Consider the following 14,367-nt stretch of genomic DNA (forward strand, 5'->3'; position numbering starts at 1 on the left):
TTGCCATCATTCTGCAAATATATTTTTGCTAAATGTAAAATTCTAATTTGATGTTTATTATCTTTCAGCACGTTGAAGATATTTTTCTACTCTCTTATGACTCCCTCTGTTGCTGTTTAGTCAGCTGTCAGGCTAAATATTAGATCTTCAGAGAAATATCTTCATCTGCATTTCTTTTATGCAATTTAATTACTATGTGTCTGGATATAGATTTCTTTTATTAATCCTGTTCGGGGTTTGTTTGTGTGTGGGTTTTTTTCCAGCTCTTTGAATCTAGATTTGTGTCTTTGGTTAGTTCTGGGAAAGTCCCAGTTATTTGTCTTTTACACTTATCAAGATTCATAAAAGCCGAGGCCGGTTTGGCTCAGTGGATGGAGCGTCGGCCTGCGGACTGAGGGGTCCCGGGTTCGATTCCGGTCGGGGGCGTGTACCTGGGTTGCGGGCACATCCCCAGCGGGAGATGTGCAGGAGGCGGCTGATCGATGTTTCTCTCCCATCGATGTTTCTAACTCTCTCTCTCTCTCCCTTCCTCTCTGTATAAAGTCAATAAAATATATTTAAAAAAAAAAAGATTCATAAAAATAGTTTCCCCATTTTATTTCATGCAGTATGTAGATATTTCTTCAACTTCTCTCTTTGCCCTTCTATCATGGGTTCTTGGCCTAGAAATTGTGGGTGGAAAATCTTGATTAAATAAAGATCCAATTATCGAGGAAAAGGGCAGTTTTTGATTTGCAGCATGAATTAATTTTCCTGCTTGTACTTGAAACATTGGTGTGGTGTGTTTAATAAATGTTAGTTAATTAAATACTGAATAGTTAGATGCTTTTTTAATTCTTATTTTATCCTTGACTTATAGCTTAGTTCCTAATAAATTTTTCTCTAGGGAGCATTTTTTTCCTTGCTGGTTAGCTTAATATCAGTTAGCTATCCTATCATATTTTTAAGTGGTTTTTAATTTCTGAAGTTGGGAAAAATACATTGAGGTAATATCTTTATTCTGATTCTATCATTGCTCTTGCCTTTTATGTCAAGAGAACGCTGAATGCTGACATGTGTTAACACGAAACAAAATCTCATTTATTTTTAATAGTATTTCTTTGTAAACACCTTAACTTTCTCCAAGCCTCCTGATTTTAACCCTTAGGGCTCTACAACTTCCATTTCCCAGTTCAAGGCAACTTAAAGCCAAGGGCTCAAGTATTCCTACTGTACCCCACTCAGCTATGAGCCCAAACTCCTGAAACAATTTAGGGCTCCCCAGTTTTCTTAAAACTTCAGCACTGTTTGTCAAGATAGGTTTTGGCCTTTTGTAATTTTTCTTAGAAAGTCCTATTTCCACTCGCATTTACTGCTCCAGTTCGCCCTTCTATTACCTTTCTGCTTTTGAAAGAAAAGTATGTCATTCTACAGAAGATAGTCTAATTATTTGAGTCTCTCTCCATGTGTCCCTCTAATTCCATCAGTTCATGTCATTTTAAAATCTGAAATGCAGGGAAGTTGAGTAATTTGGCCTGATCCCAAAACAGACTGAACCAGTTCTATTTCTAAAAGTATTGGAATTTTACATGAATAGCCCATTTTGTCATCCCTTTCCATTTCCTATTTTTTCCACTCCTGCTCTGAAGACGGCCCCTAGTCAGGTGCTGCACTGTAGCTGTGGCAGCATGAGCGCCTAAAACCCCAAGGGAACTCATCCTTCTGTCAGTTCTCCCTGAACTGATCTACAGATTTAACAAAATCCAAATCAAAACCCAGGAGGACTTCTGTAGGTGACAAGTTCATTCTAAAACTTATTCTGAAAAGCAAAGAAACTAGACTAGACCAAACAATTTTGAAAAGAACAAAGTTGGACTTGTACCTCCTGATACCAAGAATTACTGTAAAAATATAGTAATCAAGATAGCATGATATTGGCAAAAGGGTAGGTAGGAACATAGATAAATGGAAAGCAATTCATAAAAATATGATCAGTTGATTTTTTACAAAGATGCAAAGATGATTTAATAAATAATGGGTGATTTTTTAAAACAAATGTTGCTGAACAATTATATGCCTAAATGCCAATAAAATTAACCTTGATGCATCTCTCATACCTTAAGCAAAAATTAATTGCAAGTAAATCATAGACCTAAATGTAACACATAAGACTATAACACTTCTCAGGGGGGAAAAAACAGCAAAAAAAATCTTTGTGGTTTTGGTTAGTCAGAGAGTTCTCAGATTCAACACTAAAAGTAAGGAAAAGTTGATAATTTATACTTCATCAAAACTGAAAACTTCTGCTCTTTTTTACTTATTAAAATAATAAGAAACAAACACAATATTCACAAATTATATATTTGACAAAGGACCTGTTTTTAGAACATGCACAGAAGTATCAGAACTCAGCCACAATCAAACAACCCAATAAAAATATGGACAAAAGACTTAAACAGAGAAACCAAGATGGCGGCATAGGTAAACACCGGAAATTGCTGCCTCACAAAACCACTTCAAAAATACAACTAGCCCTGGCTGGTTTGGCTCACTGGATAGAGCGTTGGCCTGGGGACTGAAGGGTCCCAGGTTCGATTCCAGCCAAGGGCATGTAGAGGGTGTGCAGGAGGCAGCTGATTGATGCTTCTCTCTCATCCATGTTTCTAACTCTCTATTCCTCTCCCTTCCTCTCTGTAAAAAAATCAATAAAATATATTTTTTAAAAAATACAACTAAAAGACAAAACAGACATCATCCAGAACCATAGGAAGGCTGGCTGAGTGGAAATTCTACAACTAGAAGGAAAGAGAAAAGCACGCTGAGACTCAGAGGAGCTGTGGAAGTAAAGTGCAGAGGTATGGAGGCTCAAGCACACGCTGAAAGGGGCTGGCACCTGAGGACGCCAGTGTCTTTTGCAATCGGGAGGGAGGCACCAGCTCCCGACGGCCCTGACTCCAGTTCCGGGTGAGTCTCTGGGGACCCAGACTCATACGGGGAGAAACTGGACTGTCTGGCAGCGGGCAGAACTTGAGGGCAGCTTTCTCTCAGAAGTGCTTGCAGCGATTACCAGGACACTGAGACCCAGGGCCTCTTAGGGCAGGACTGAGGATCAGCCATAGCTGTTTGCTCCACCCTGTTAATTCCTTGAGACCCCACCCCACCCAAGCTGTGCCCAGAGGCTTTTGCATATGAATGACCTGGCCCTTTGAGATCTAAACTTACCTAACAAACTGCAGCTGGGTCAGAAAGACCCAGAACATCCAAAGGAAGGCCCAAGGCCCCACAGCAGCTTGCATTGCTTCACAGCTGGGCCTCATCTGGGCACCTCCAAAACCCAAACAAAGAAGAGGAACCTGCAGATCTCTCCGTAGCTCCTGCTGGGTAGCCTCAGGCAGAGGCTAAATTAGCACCTCCTTAGATATCCAAGACCCTGTGTACCCAGTGGTCAGATTGGGACCATCCAGATTATAACTCCTCAGATCCACAAGGGACACTCTCAGGGGGCAGACTCAGTGAGCACCAAAGCCCCACTGAAGCAAGTCTTGCCCCATAAGGGTGTCTCCAGCACAGAAGTTCTCCCAGTGTAGACACAGCTGATTCTCAAAGACAATTGGCCTGGAGGTCAATTCCTCCCAGGGATACCTACAACAATCAAGACTTAACTACAACAAGACTGTGCACACAGCCCACAAAGGGATGTACCAAGAGTGTCCACCTCAGGTAATTGGGGAGGCTGAGCCACTGGGCCCTATAGGACACCTAGCACACAAAGCCACTCTATCAACACAAGGAAGCATAAAAAAATGCGGAGACAAAGAAACAGATCACAAATGACAGAGATGGAGGAAAGCAAATGACTGGATATAGAGTTCAAAACCACAGTTAAAAGGTTTTTCAAGAATTTTCAAGAAACCGCCGATAAATTTAGTGAGACCCTTGAGGATATGAAAAAGAACGAACTAGAAATTAAGCATACACAGACTGAAATAAAGAATATTATACAGAGATCCAACAGCAGACAAGAGGATCCCAAGAATCAAGTCAAAGATTTGAAATACGAAAAAGCAAAAAACACCCAACCCGAAGAGCAAAAAGAATCCAAAACTGTCAAGATAGTGTAAGGAGTCTCTGGGACAACTTCTAGCGTCCCAATATCTGAATTATAGGGGTGCCAGAAGAAGAGAGAGAGCAAGATATTGAAAACCTATTTGAAGAAATAATGACAGAAAACTTCCCCTATCTGGTGAAAGAAATAGACTTAAGTCCAGGAAGCGCAGAGAATCCCAATCAAAAGGAATCCAAAGAGGACCACACCAAGACACATCATAATTAAAATGCCAAAGGCAAAAAACAAAGAGAAAATCTTAAAAGCAGCAAGAGAAAGAAAGTCAGTTACCTACACGGGCGTACCCATACAACTGTCAGCTGATTTCTCAACAGAAACTTTTCAGGCCAGAAGGGAGTGGCAAGAAATATTCAAAGTGATGAATAGCAAGAACCTACAACCAAGATTACTTTACCCAGCAAAGCTATCATTCAGAATTGAAGGTCAGATAAAGAGCTTCACTGATAAGAAAAAGCTAAAGGAGTTCATCACCACCAAACCAGTATTATATGAAATGCTGAAAGGTATTCTTTAAGAAGAGGAAGAAGAAGAAGGTAAAGATGAAAATTATGAACAACAAATACATATCTATCAACAAGTGAATCTAAAAATCAAGTGAATAAAAAAATCTGATGAACAGAGTAACCTGGTGAATATAATAGAATCAGGGGCATAAAAAGGGAGCGGACTGACAATTCTCGGGGGGGGGGGGGGGAAGAGACTGAACAAAAATCATGCACCTATGGATGAGAACAGTGGTGGGGGTAAGGGCAGAGGGTGGAGTGGTAACTGGGTGGAGGGGAGCTATGGGGGGAAAAAAGAGGAACAACTGTAATAATCTGAACAATAAAGATTTATTTTTTAAAAAAAAAACTTAAACAGATATTTTACCAAATTCAGGATATGATTGACAAAACATGAAAAAATGCTTAACATAATCATTAGGGAAATACATATTAAAACCACAGTGAGACCACTATATACTTACAAGAATCTTTTCTCTCATTTTTTAATGACAATAAGTGCTGGTGAGAATGCAAATAGAACGCTCAAGATATGGATAGCAGAGATGCAAAAAGGACCATTTGTGAGAAGAGTTTGGCAGTTTTATATAAAGTTATACACACACTATCCTTAGAGATTCATCCAGGTGAAATGAAGACTTATGTTCACAAAAAAATCTTTATAATAATATTCATATAGGTTAATTAATAATTGCCCAAAACTGGAAACCCTAATACATTTAAATTGGTAGGTAGATTAAAAAAAACTGGTATCTCCATACAGTGAAATACTATTCAGCTTTAAAAAAAGGAACAAGGTATACATGCTATACTTGTGTGGATCTAGACATTATGATGAGTGAAAGAAATCAGTGTCAAAAGATTCCATACTGTGATTCCATTTATATGACATTCTGGAAAATGCAAAACTATAGGAATGGAAGACATCAGTAGTTGCCAGAGATTGACAATAAAAAGGGCTGAGTACACCCAACTGGTGTGGTGCAGTGGTTGAGCACTGACCTATGAACCAGGAGTTCACGGTTCAATTTCCAGTCAGGGCACATGCCTGAGTTGCTGGATCGCCGGTGCGGGGAGATCAATGATTCTATTTCATCATTGATATTTCTCTTTCTCTATCCCTTCTCTGAAATCATCTTCTATAATAATAAAAAGGTAATATGCTAATTAGACCGGACATCTTCCAGACATCATTCTGGACATCCTTCCTGATGAAGCTGGGGCCCACGGGAAGCCAGCCCGGGGCCGGGGTGCCTGAGGCAGCCAGAGGAGTGAAGCCCGGGTGCTGGAGGGAAGCCAATGCCAGCAGCCGGGGGAAGGAAGGCCTACTCTTGCACAAATTTTTGTGCATTGGGCCTCTAGTAAAAATGTGGGTTTTTTTTAAAGCTTAAAATTGGTAAATTTTAAAGAGAAAGGGCTGACTACAAAAGAACAACATGAAGGCAATTTTTGAGGTGATGGAACTTTATGTGTCTTGATTGTGGTTGTGGTGGTTGTCAAAACTGGTAGGACTATACACCAAAACAATTGTTGTATGTAAATTAAGTAATTTTTAAAAGAAAGAAATATAGTCCCTATATATAAAACATCACACTTGGAATTATTTATTCACTTCACAGCTTCTGTATAAAAAGCTCCAACAAGGCAGATCCTCCATGTGGTTTAGTTCATTGTCATTTTGTTACAATGTTGATGCGGTGCTGTAGGAACTTAAGTTTTGTTTATGTCAATTAGCTGATGATAAAATTGGCTTGATTAAACATTTTTTTTGCTTAAAAGTGCAGACCCTGTCAACAACTTCCATGAGGACTTTCTGAATTTTATTCTCAGTACTAAGGATTTCTAGCCCAAGGACATGTAGCTACCCTTCTCTCCTTTAATTGCTCTGAGACCTCATGTGAGAGCCTAAGCTCAAGGCTTAGAGACCAGGTGAAAAGCCTGGTTCAGTCCAAATTGCTGATGCACAGAATCCTGAGCAAATAAAAGGTTTGTTGATTTAACCACCATGTTCTAGGGGTGGTTTGTTGCACAGCATGTTTTGGGGGTGGTTTGTTACATAGCATTAGGTGACTTCACAATTTATGAAGGAGGTCAATTACATTGGATTCCCCTCCCCACCATCCTATTTTTTCTATTTATTTTAGAGATGTTACAGGAAATCCTTCGGTCTCTGGAAAAGAAGGGGGGGGAAAGCATTAATAGTATTAATAGCTCATTCCCAGAGGTTTCTGTTAGATAGTATTTACCTGCATAAAGCCCGGGTAATGCATTATGCTGGCCATATCTATAGCCATGTGTTCATCCCTTGTGCTTATGCTTTAAGAGAAATGCTCAGATATTAATGTACAGAGAAGAGCAAGATGAGAGTGAGAGTGCTGAAGGAACCAATAATTTATAGATGACAGACTGGGGGGAGAGGGACATGTGGCTAAACCCTGTGTTGTCTCAAAACCAGAAATTGAGTTAATATGTAGAAGTTGAAAGAATGTTTCATAGTCAATATTAAGGAAAAATTCTCTAGTATGAGAGCTTACCAAAAGTGAACTGTGCTGCCTCAAAAATCAGTGAGGTGACTATAATTGGAAATTTTCAAACAAGCTGAATGATCACATCTGAGAGTTGGTTTCTGTACTGAGTGCAGGTGATTCCTATAATAGTAAAACACTGTACTGGATAATTTTCTAAAGTTCCTTTAGATTGAGGTGTTTTTTTTAATATATTGATGATTTTTTTCTTTTTACAGAGAGGAAGGAAGAGGTTAGACAGTTAGAAACATCGATCAGCTGCCTTCTGCACACCCCCTACTGGGGATGTGCCCGCAACCAAGGTACATGCCCTTGACCAGAATCGAACCTGGGACCTTTCAGTCCGCAGGCCAACGCTCTATCCACTGAGCCAAACCGGTTAGGGCAAGAGTTTTTTTTTTGTTTTTGTTTTTTTTAATTATTTGGCATCACAAAATTTATAGCCATATTTTAAAACTTAAAACATTTTTAACTTGCTGGCCCCCTTTTTCTATATATATAGTCCTCAAGGATACATTTTTATTGATTTGAGAGAGAGAGAGAAGGAGGGGGGAGAGAGAAAGAGAGAGAAACATTGATTAGTTGCCTCCCATATGTGCCCCCCAAATGGGTATCAAAACCGCAACCTCTTGGTGTACGGAATGACGCTCCAACCAACTGAGCCACCCAGCCAGGGCAAACTTGCTGCCCTTTTAATTAGAGAGATTTTTCTAGATATGCCCAGATACAGGTAGCCAAAGTTTTTTTTTCTCATAATCTGTAGGAACAGGGACTTATTTTGATAACTGAATCCAAACAAGCTGGGAATATTTTTATCTCTCCTGCTTACAGCTTCTCAAGTGACCATGTATCAAGGATTGTTTCAAAGGATGGAGAGAAACTCACAACCAGCCTATCCTTCTCTGCCAAAGGAAAAAAAAAAAAGTACAAACAGGGCCAGTTTCATGGTCATGTGAACTATACACTTTTATAGGGTCCCATGCTTGGTTTAACAAATTCTGTAGTTAATTCTGGCTACTATCTATAATCTTTATCTGTAGTTTCTTGCCATTCACCCACTCCTTGTTATCTTGCAGTCTGACTTCTCCCTTTATGGTTGAATAAGACCTCTCTCGGGTCATCTACTGCCCTATGGCCAATTCCGATGGTCTTTCTTTCATCCTCACCCATTCACCCATTTTAATGTGCCTAAAGCATTTGGCACTGTTGACAGACCCTACCTTTAAGTTTCCTCTTTGGTTTACATGACTATATCATGGTTTTCTTCTTATCTCTGAATTTGATAAAGCCAAGTAGAATAATGCAATAAAGTTAATAGTTATAGCACATGCCTCAGGGTTTTTCTGTAGAATGGGCTCATCCTCTATCCACCAGGATATAGTGGTACTCCCTTATTTTCACAGGGTCAGTAACAAAACAATTTCCAAATGGGTAAATTTAAAAGCAGAACTACAGTCCTACCTAGTAGATATTACAAACCATATACAGGGTTTGGTTTTGTTTGGCTTTGCTTTCCTTAATATAGAGATTAAATGAAGAACATACCAAGGTTTTCATCAGTTGAATATATAAATGGTCGTAAATTTCCTCGAGTCTCCTTCATGAAATAATCAATGACGCTAAAAAGGTTTGGAAGTGTTACCTGTATAAAGAGAGAGAGAAGGCTCAGTGTCTCCTGTGTAAAGATAGAGGAAGAGAAAGCTCAACTAAAAGTTAATGGAGATTAACTGTGTATTCTCTGGCCTCCAGAAAATCGTATCCATACCTCACTTCAATGGCTTACTGAATGGCTTTGTCTACCCATGCATTTTATTTCTCCTTTATAATCATAGCTGATTTCCCGCTGAAGTATTACCCCTTTCCTATTGGATACGTTTTGATGGACAATCATTAGGTACTCTTCGCTCTTCCCCAGTTTTTGCATGAGAGTGTGGCTCAAGTTAGGTCAGAAATGCTCCCTTCCCGAAATTTGAACTAGAGTAGAAGAACAAGGAAGGAGAGTAGATCTCTAATCAGATGATGTTTATTATAGGTAACTGCTTCCTAGTCCCTGGTTTTCTAGCCTTCCAGTCATCCTATGTTCATACATTTAATTTTGCTTCATTTGACTATAGTTGGTTTCTTCTGCTTGAAACAAACTGAAATTAGCATTTTAATATCATTGTAATAGGATAATTTGCTTGGCTAGGAATAACTGAAATGCATTGCTATTATGTGTATTTTTGTTCAAGTAAAATCAGATTAAAGCTGAATATCCTTAGTAACCTTGAAGAGGAAAAACATTTTTCAGAAAGTGACAAATCTGGTTGAGGGGTAGGGTTTGGGGAGTGTGGAAGGTGAAAGAATAATTCAGACTATTAGCTTTCCTTATACTGAGAACTGTTTGGGCTAATGACAGCTAAATGTGCCCCATTCACCACTTGCAGAGACATTCTTTTTCCTGACCATTGCTTCCATTCACTTGGCTATTTGTGTTACCCTTCAGCAATATAGTTCTCTGCTTCCTTCATTCGAATTTTTGAAAACTCCCAATCAGGCATGGACATGAGAATGGAGAAGCTCTGGGAAGCATTTATAGCAACAGTTTATGTGGGGTACATGAATCAGCAACTGCCTTTCTTATGGCAAAGGTCACTACTGCACTCTAAGGGTTATGGTCAAAACATAAATTCAATCATACTGACCCTTCTCTGTTTGATCAACATAATGGGCATGGAGGGACAGGAGAGTTAGAAGCTCAATTTTAGAAAATATATTGTCAGTATCTTCAAGAACCATAGGTTCCATTTAAGTGATAGTACTTTCCTGGTCCAGTCTTTCCATCAACTCAGCTAAGATCACATGCCTATCTTCCCTTTTTTTTCAGCATCCTGAACCATAGGTCATGTTACTATAATCTCATTGATTGAGACCAGTGTACCAGTAAATACCCATTTTTCCACCTGTACAACAGGCATTACCTCAAGGTAGTGATGAAGAATAAATAAATGGCATATGTAAAGTACTAGCTCTGCCTAACAGAATATGTAGTGGTTATGATATTACTAGAGGCCCAGTACACCCCGATCAGGACAGGCTGGCCAGGGGGAGGGGACATGGGAGGTTGGCCAGCCGACCCCGCCCCCATCAGGCCAGTTGGCCAGCCGCAGTGTGTGTCATAACGACCAGTCATTCCAGTCGTTTTGGTCCAGTCGTTCTGGTTGCTTGGCTTTTATATATAGATATCATTAGCCCCATGATAAGTTTATTGGGGTAGAAGAGGGGTTACAGACAAAGACAAACCCCTTTTTTAAAAAAATTATATTGGTTTTTTGAGAGAGGAAGGGAGACAGAGAGAGAGAGAGAGAGAGAGAGAGAGAGAGAGAGAGAGAGAGAAATATTGATTTGAGAGGGAAACATCAATCAGCTGCCTCCTGCACTCACCCTACCAGGTATCAAGCTGGCAGCCTGGTGATATGCCCAGATCAGGAACCATACCAGTAACCTTCTGGTGCATTGGATGACGTCCAACCAACTGAGCCCTACCAGCCAGGGCAAAACCCTTTCTTTACTCTTATGTTGCTATTAAGAGGAAGATTTCTGAAATTCTGCATGGTGGGTATTAGAGGACTAAGCATTCACAGCTTTTTTTCCCATTAGAAATAAGCACATTGAAGAAAGCCCAGAAATACACCCATGCCTATATGGTGAATTAATGAAAGGAGGCAAGAATATCCAATGGGGTAAAGCTAGTCTATTCAATAAATGGAGTTGAGAAAATGGACAGATACATGAATGAAACTAGATGACCTTCTTATACCATATGCAAAAATAAACTCAAAATGGATTAGAGAGTTAAATGTAAGACCTGAAACCAAAAAACCCCTAGAAGAAAACATAGGCAGTAAACTATCTGACATTGCTCTTAGTAATATATTTTATTTTTATATATCTCCTTGGGCAAGGGAAACAAACAAACAAAAATAAACAAATGAGACTACATCAAACAAAAATGTTTTTGCAGAACAAAGGAAACCATCAACAAAACAAAAAGACGGCCTACCTGTTGGGAGAAAATATTTGCCAATAATACATTCAATGAGGAGTTAATATCCAAAATTTATAAAGAACTCATATAACACCACCAAAAAAAAACAACCCAATTAAAAATGGACAGAGGACCTGAATAGACACTTCTCCCAAGAGGACATAAAGATAGCCAATAGACATATGAAACAATGATCAATGTCAGTAATCATCACAGAAATGCAATTAAAACTACAAGATATCAGTCATCTCACACCTGTCAGAATGGCTATCATCAATAAACCAACAACTGTTGGTGAGGATGTGGAAAAGGGGGAACCCTCATGCACTGTTGATGGGAATGCAGAGTGCAGCCACTGACTATAGGAACACAGTATGAAAGTTCCTCAAAAAATTAAATAGAACTACCTTATGACCCAGCAATTTCACTTCTGGGTTTTTATCTGAAGAAATCCAAAAACTAATTTAAAAAGATATTTGCATCCCTATGTTCATTCCAGCAGTATTTCAAATAATCAAGATGAGGAAGCACCTCAATAGATGATTGGATAAAGATGTAGTACATATATACAATGCAATATTTCTCAGTCATAAAAAAGAAATCTTACCATTTGAGAGAGCATGGATGGACCTAGAAGGTATTATGCTAAGTGAAATAAGTCAGACAGAAAGACAACATAATGATTTCACTTACATGTGAAATCTAAAGAACAAAATAAAGAAACAAAATAGAAACAGGCTCATAGATACAGAGAACAAACTGATTGTTGCTAGATGAAGGGGGTGGTAGACTGTGGGGTTGGGTGAAAAAAGTGAAAGGGATTAGAAAGTACAGATTGACCTGGCCGGTGTGGTTCAGTGGTTGAGCATCAACCAATGAATCAGAAAGTCAAGGTCCAATTCTTGGTCAAGCCACATGCCTGGGTTGTGGGATTGATCCCCAGTAGGGGGTGTTCAGGAGACGGCCAAGCAATTATTATTCCCCATTATTGATGTTTCTGTATCTCCCTTCCTCTCTCTGAAATCAATTTAAAAAAAACAAAAACACTAATTTTTTAAAAAATATTAAAAAGTACAAATTGATAGTTATAAAATAGGCATGGGGAAGTAAACTACAGCATAGGGAATATAGTCAACAATGTTATAATAACTGTGTATGGTGCCAGGTGGGTACTAGACATATCAGGGGTATCACTTCGTAAAGTATATAAATATTTGACCACTATGCTGTTCACCTAAAACTAATATAAAATAATATTGAATGTCAACTATAATGAAAAAATAAAATTTAAAATATAAGCACATTGAAATACTTAATTTGGAGGATGTAAAACAACTGATAAACAAAATATATTTCTCTCCCGGAAACAACTATAGTGATAAAGATTTACAGAAAAAGAAAAATGGAAAGAATTTTTAGCAGATTATCTTCTATTCTGCCTCATCCACCTGCTCTTGAATCTCATTTCTCACCCTTACACCTCAGAGCTCCTTGACATGGCTGTTTTTTTCCAGCACTATTCCTAGCCATGGAGTCTACTTTTCCACCTTTCTTTGTGTTCTATAAGGTAAGTGTGGGGCGGGAGGAAAAAGGAGACATATGTAATACCCTTTGTAATACTTTAAGCAATAAAAAAAAATTTTTTAAATAAATAAATTAAAAAAAAATAAGGTAAGTGTGGAAGGAAGCAGAAGAAAATTCATGAACAACAAGGAAATAGCTACTTACAGGTTTTTCCAGTTCAATAGTGTAGCTTTTTCCTACCCTCATCACTTTGTAGTGCTTGATTCTTGGCATGCTAAAATGGAAAAAGAAAAGGTTAATATCCATTTGAGTATACTGTTGGGTCAAATCAAACTTAAGTGAGTATAAAATATCACCTGTATAGTAAAACCTATGTTTCAATGACTAGGGGGAAAAATGGTTGGGTTTTTTTGTTTTTCTATTTACCTGGTTCTTTATATATATTCTTTTTGGGAAGTTATACGCTAGGTATATAAGAAACCTGGGCCATCAATTGGTTGGATGAGAAAAAATAATAGGGATAAATACAGGAATCAAGAACTGACAATCTTTTAGGCAGAATTATACTTTTAAATGCCTAAAACTTACAAAGTAGACATCATTATAAAATCCTAGGTGGGCATATACAAATCAAATACTTATTCTCTATATTAACAGAGAAATAGAAAGAACTACTGAAAGCAAATTACCCTTTACTCCAGTCAGAAAGCTCTCAATGACTATTCTTCCTGCTTGCTTATATATCATCTTGGACTTCGAGGTATGGAAAATGCTAGGTGTTAGGTACTATATGAACACTTAGGTGTGAGAATGCAAGTACAACAGATAAATTTTAATGTCTTCCTCTTCTGTAGTCACATAGCACTCTAATACTAAATTTGTGCTATTTTATTGACTATGAATTGCTTAAGAACAAGAAGCACATTCTAGTCATTTTTTGTATTCCAGCTTCAGGCACACTGTATTTGTGAAACTGAATTTTAAAACTGTAGGAGCCCATCTCATAGTGCTATTTGCTAGAACTAATTTATACTGAGAGCATAAGTCAATGTCTATGCCAGTTAGTTTTGAACAACAGTATGTTTGCCTTGAATTCCCTTGATTCATATGGAAACAGTGTTAGCAGGACCAAGACTAGCTAATGTTGAAAAGTAAACAGCATTTATTGCACTGCCATTTGCCTGAAAGACAAAGTAATCCAACACCTGTCCGATTTACTGAAGCTGCTATAGCAAAAGTGTCTACCAGGTTAAGTTTTATCTGCAGAGCCTCCTACCTTTCTCATCCCTCATCCTCCATGTCCAGGTCACATTTCTCTAGGACTGAACTACACTTCTGTTCAAGGGACTCACCCTTTCCTCTTCTACTGTTACATTCAAATCTTCTCTCAATTGCATATCATGTTGGGAAACAGCTAATAACTTTATTCCATTGGTTTATTCTAGAGTTTTACTTTCAAAAAACGGGATAAAACTTAACCAACCCTCTCCCCTCCTAAAAAGGGGGAAAAGTAAAAAAAAAAAAAAAAAAAAAGTATTTCTTAATGCTGAACCTTCAGGAATCAGTTACAGACTGCAGTTACAGGTACCCTCTGTTGGGATGGTTGGCTCTGGCTTTATCTTTATCCCTACCATGAAAATCAACCTTATAATCATACAGTTACATATGAAAACTCGCACCAAA

At 38.4% G+C, this 14,367-nt stretch overlaps 1 protein-coding gene across 3 annotated transcripts in view; it reads right to left on the reverse strand.

Moving 5' to 3' along the window:
* Window positions 1–600: 600 nt before the first annotated feature.
* STAP1 (signal transducing adaptor family member 1) overlaps window positions 601–14,367 on the reverse strand; it is a 41,131-nt gene continuing 27,364 nt past the window's right edge. For 2 of the 3 annotated variants that reach the window (XM_059669910.1, XM_059669901.1), the window contains 3 exons: window positions 12,889–12,958; window positions 8,679–8,775; window positions 6,324–6,778 (listed from right to left, as the gene is read on the reverse strand). In XM_059669910.1, coding sequence (XP_059525893.1) covers window positions 6,744–6,778; window positions 8,679–8,775; window positions 12,889–12,958 — 202 coding nt within the window. In that variant the 3' untranslated portion in view covers window positions 6,324–6,743. Of the gene's footprint in view, window positions 663–6,323; window positions 6,779–8,678; window positions 8,776–12,888; window positions 12,959–14,367 lie in introns of those variants that run through there. The other variant, XM_059669919.1, reaches the window with a different exon arrangement.

Source organism: Myotis daubentonii, chromosome 1, assembly GCF_963259705.1.
Source record: "Myotis daubentonii chromosome 1, mMyoDau2.1, whole genome shotgun sequence".
NCBI lineage: Eukaryota > Metazoa > Chordata > Mammalia > Chiroptera > Vespertilionidae > Myotis > Myotis daubentonii.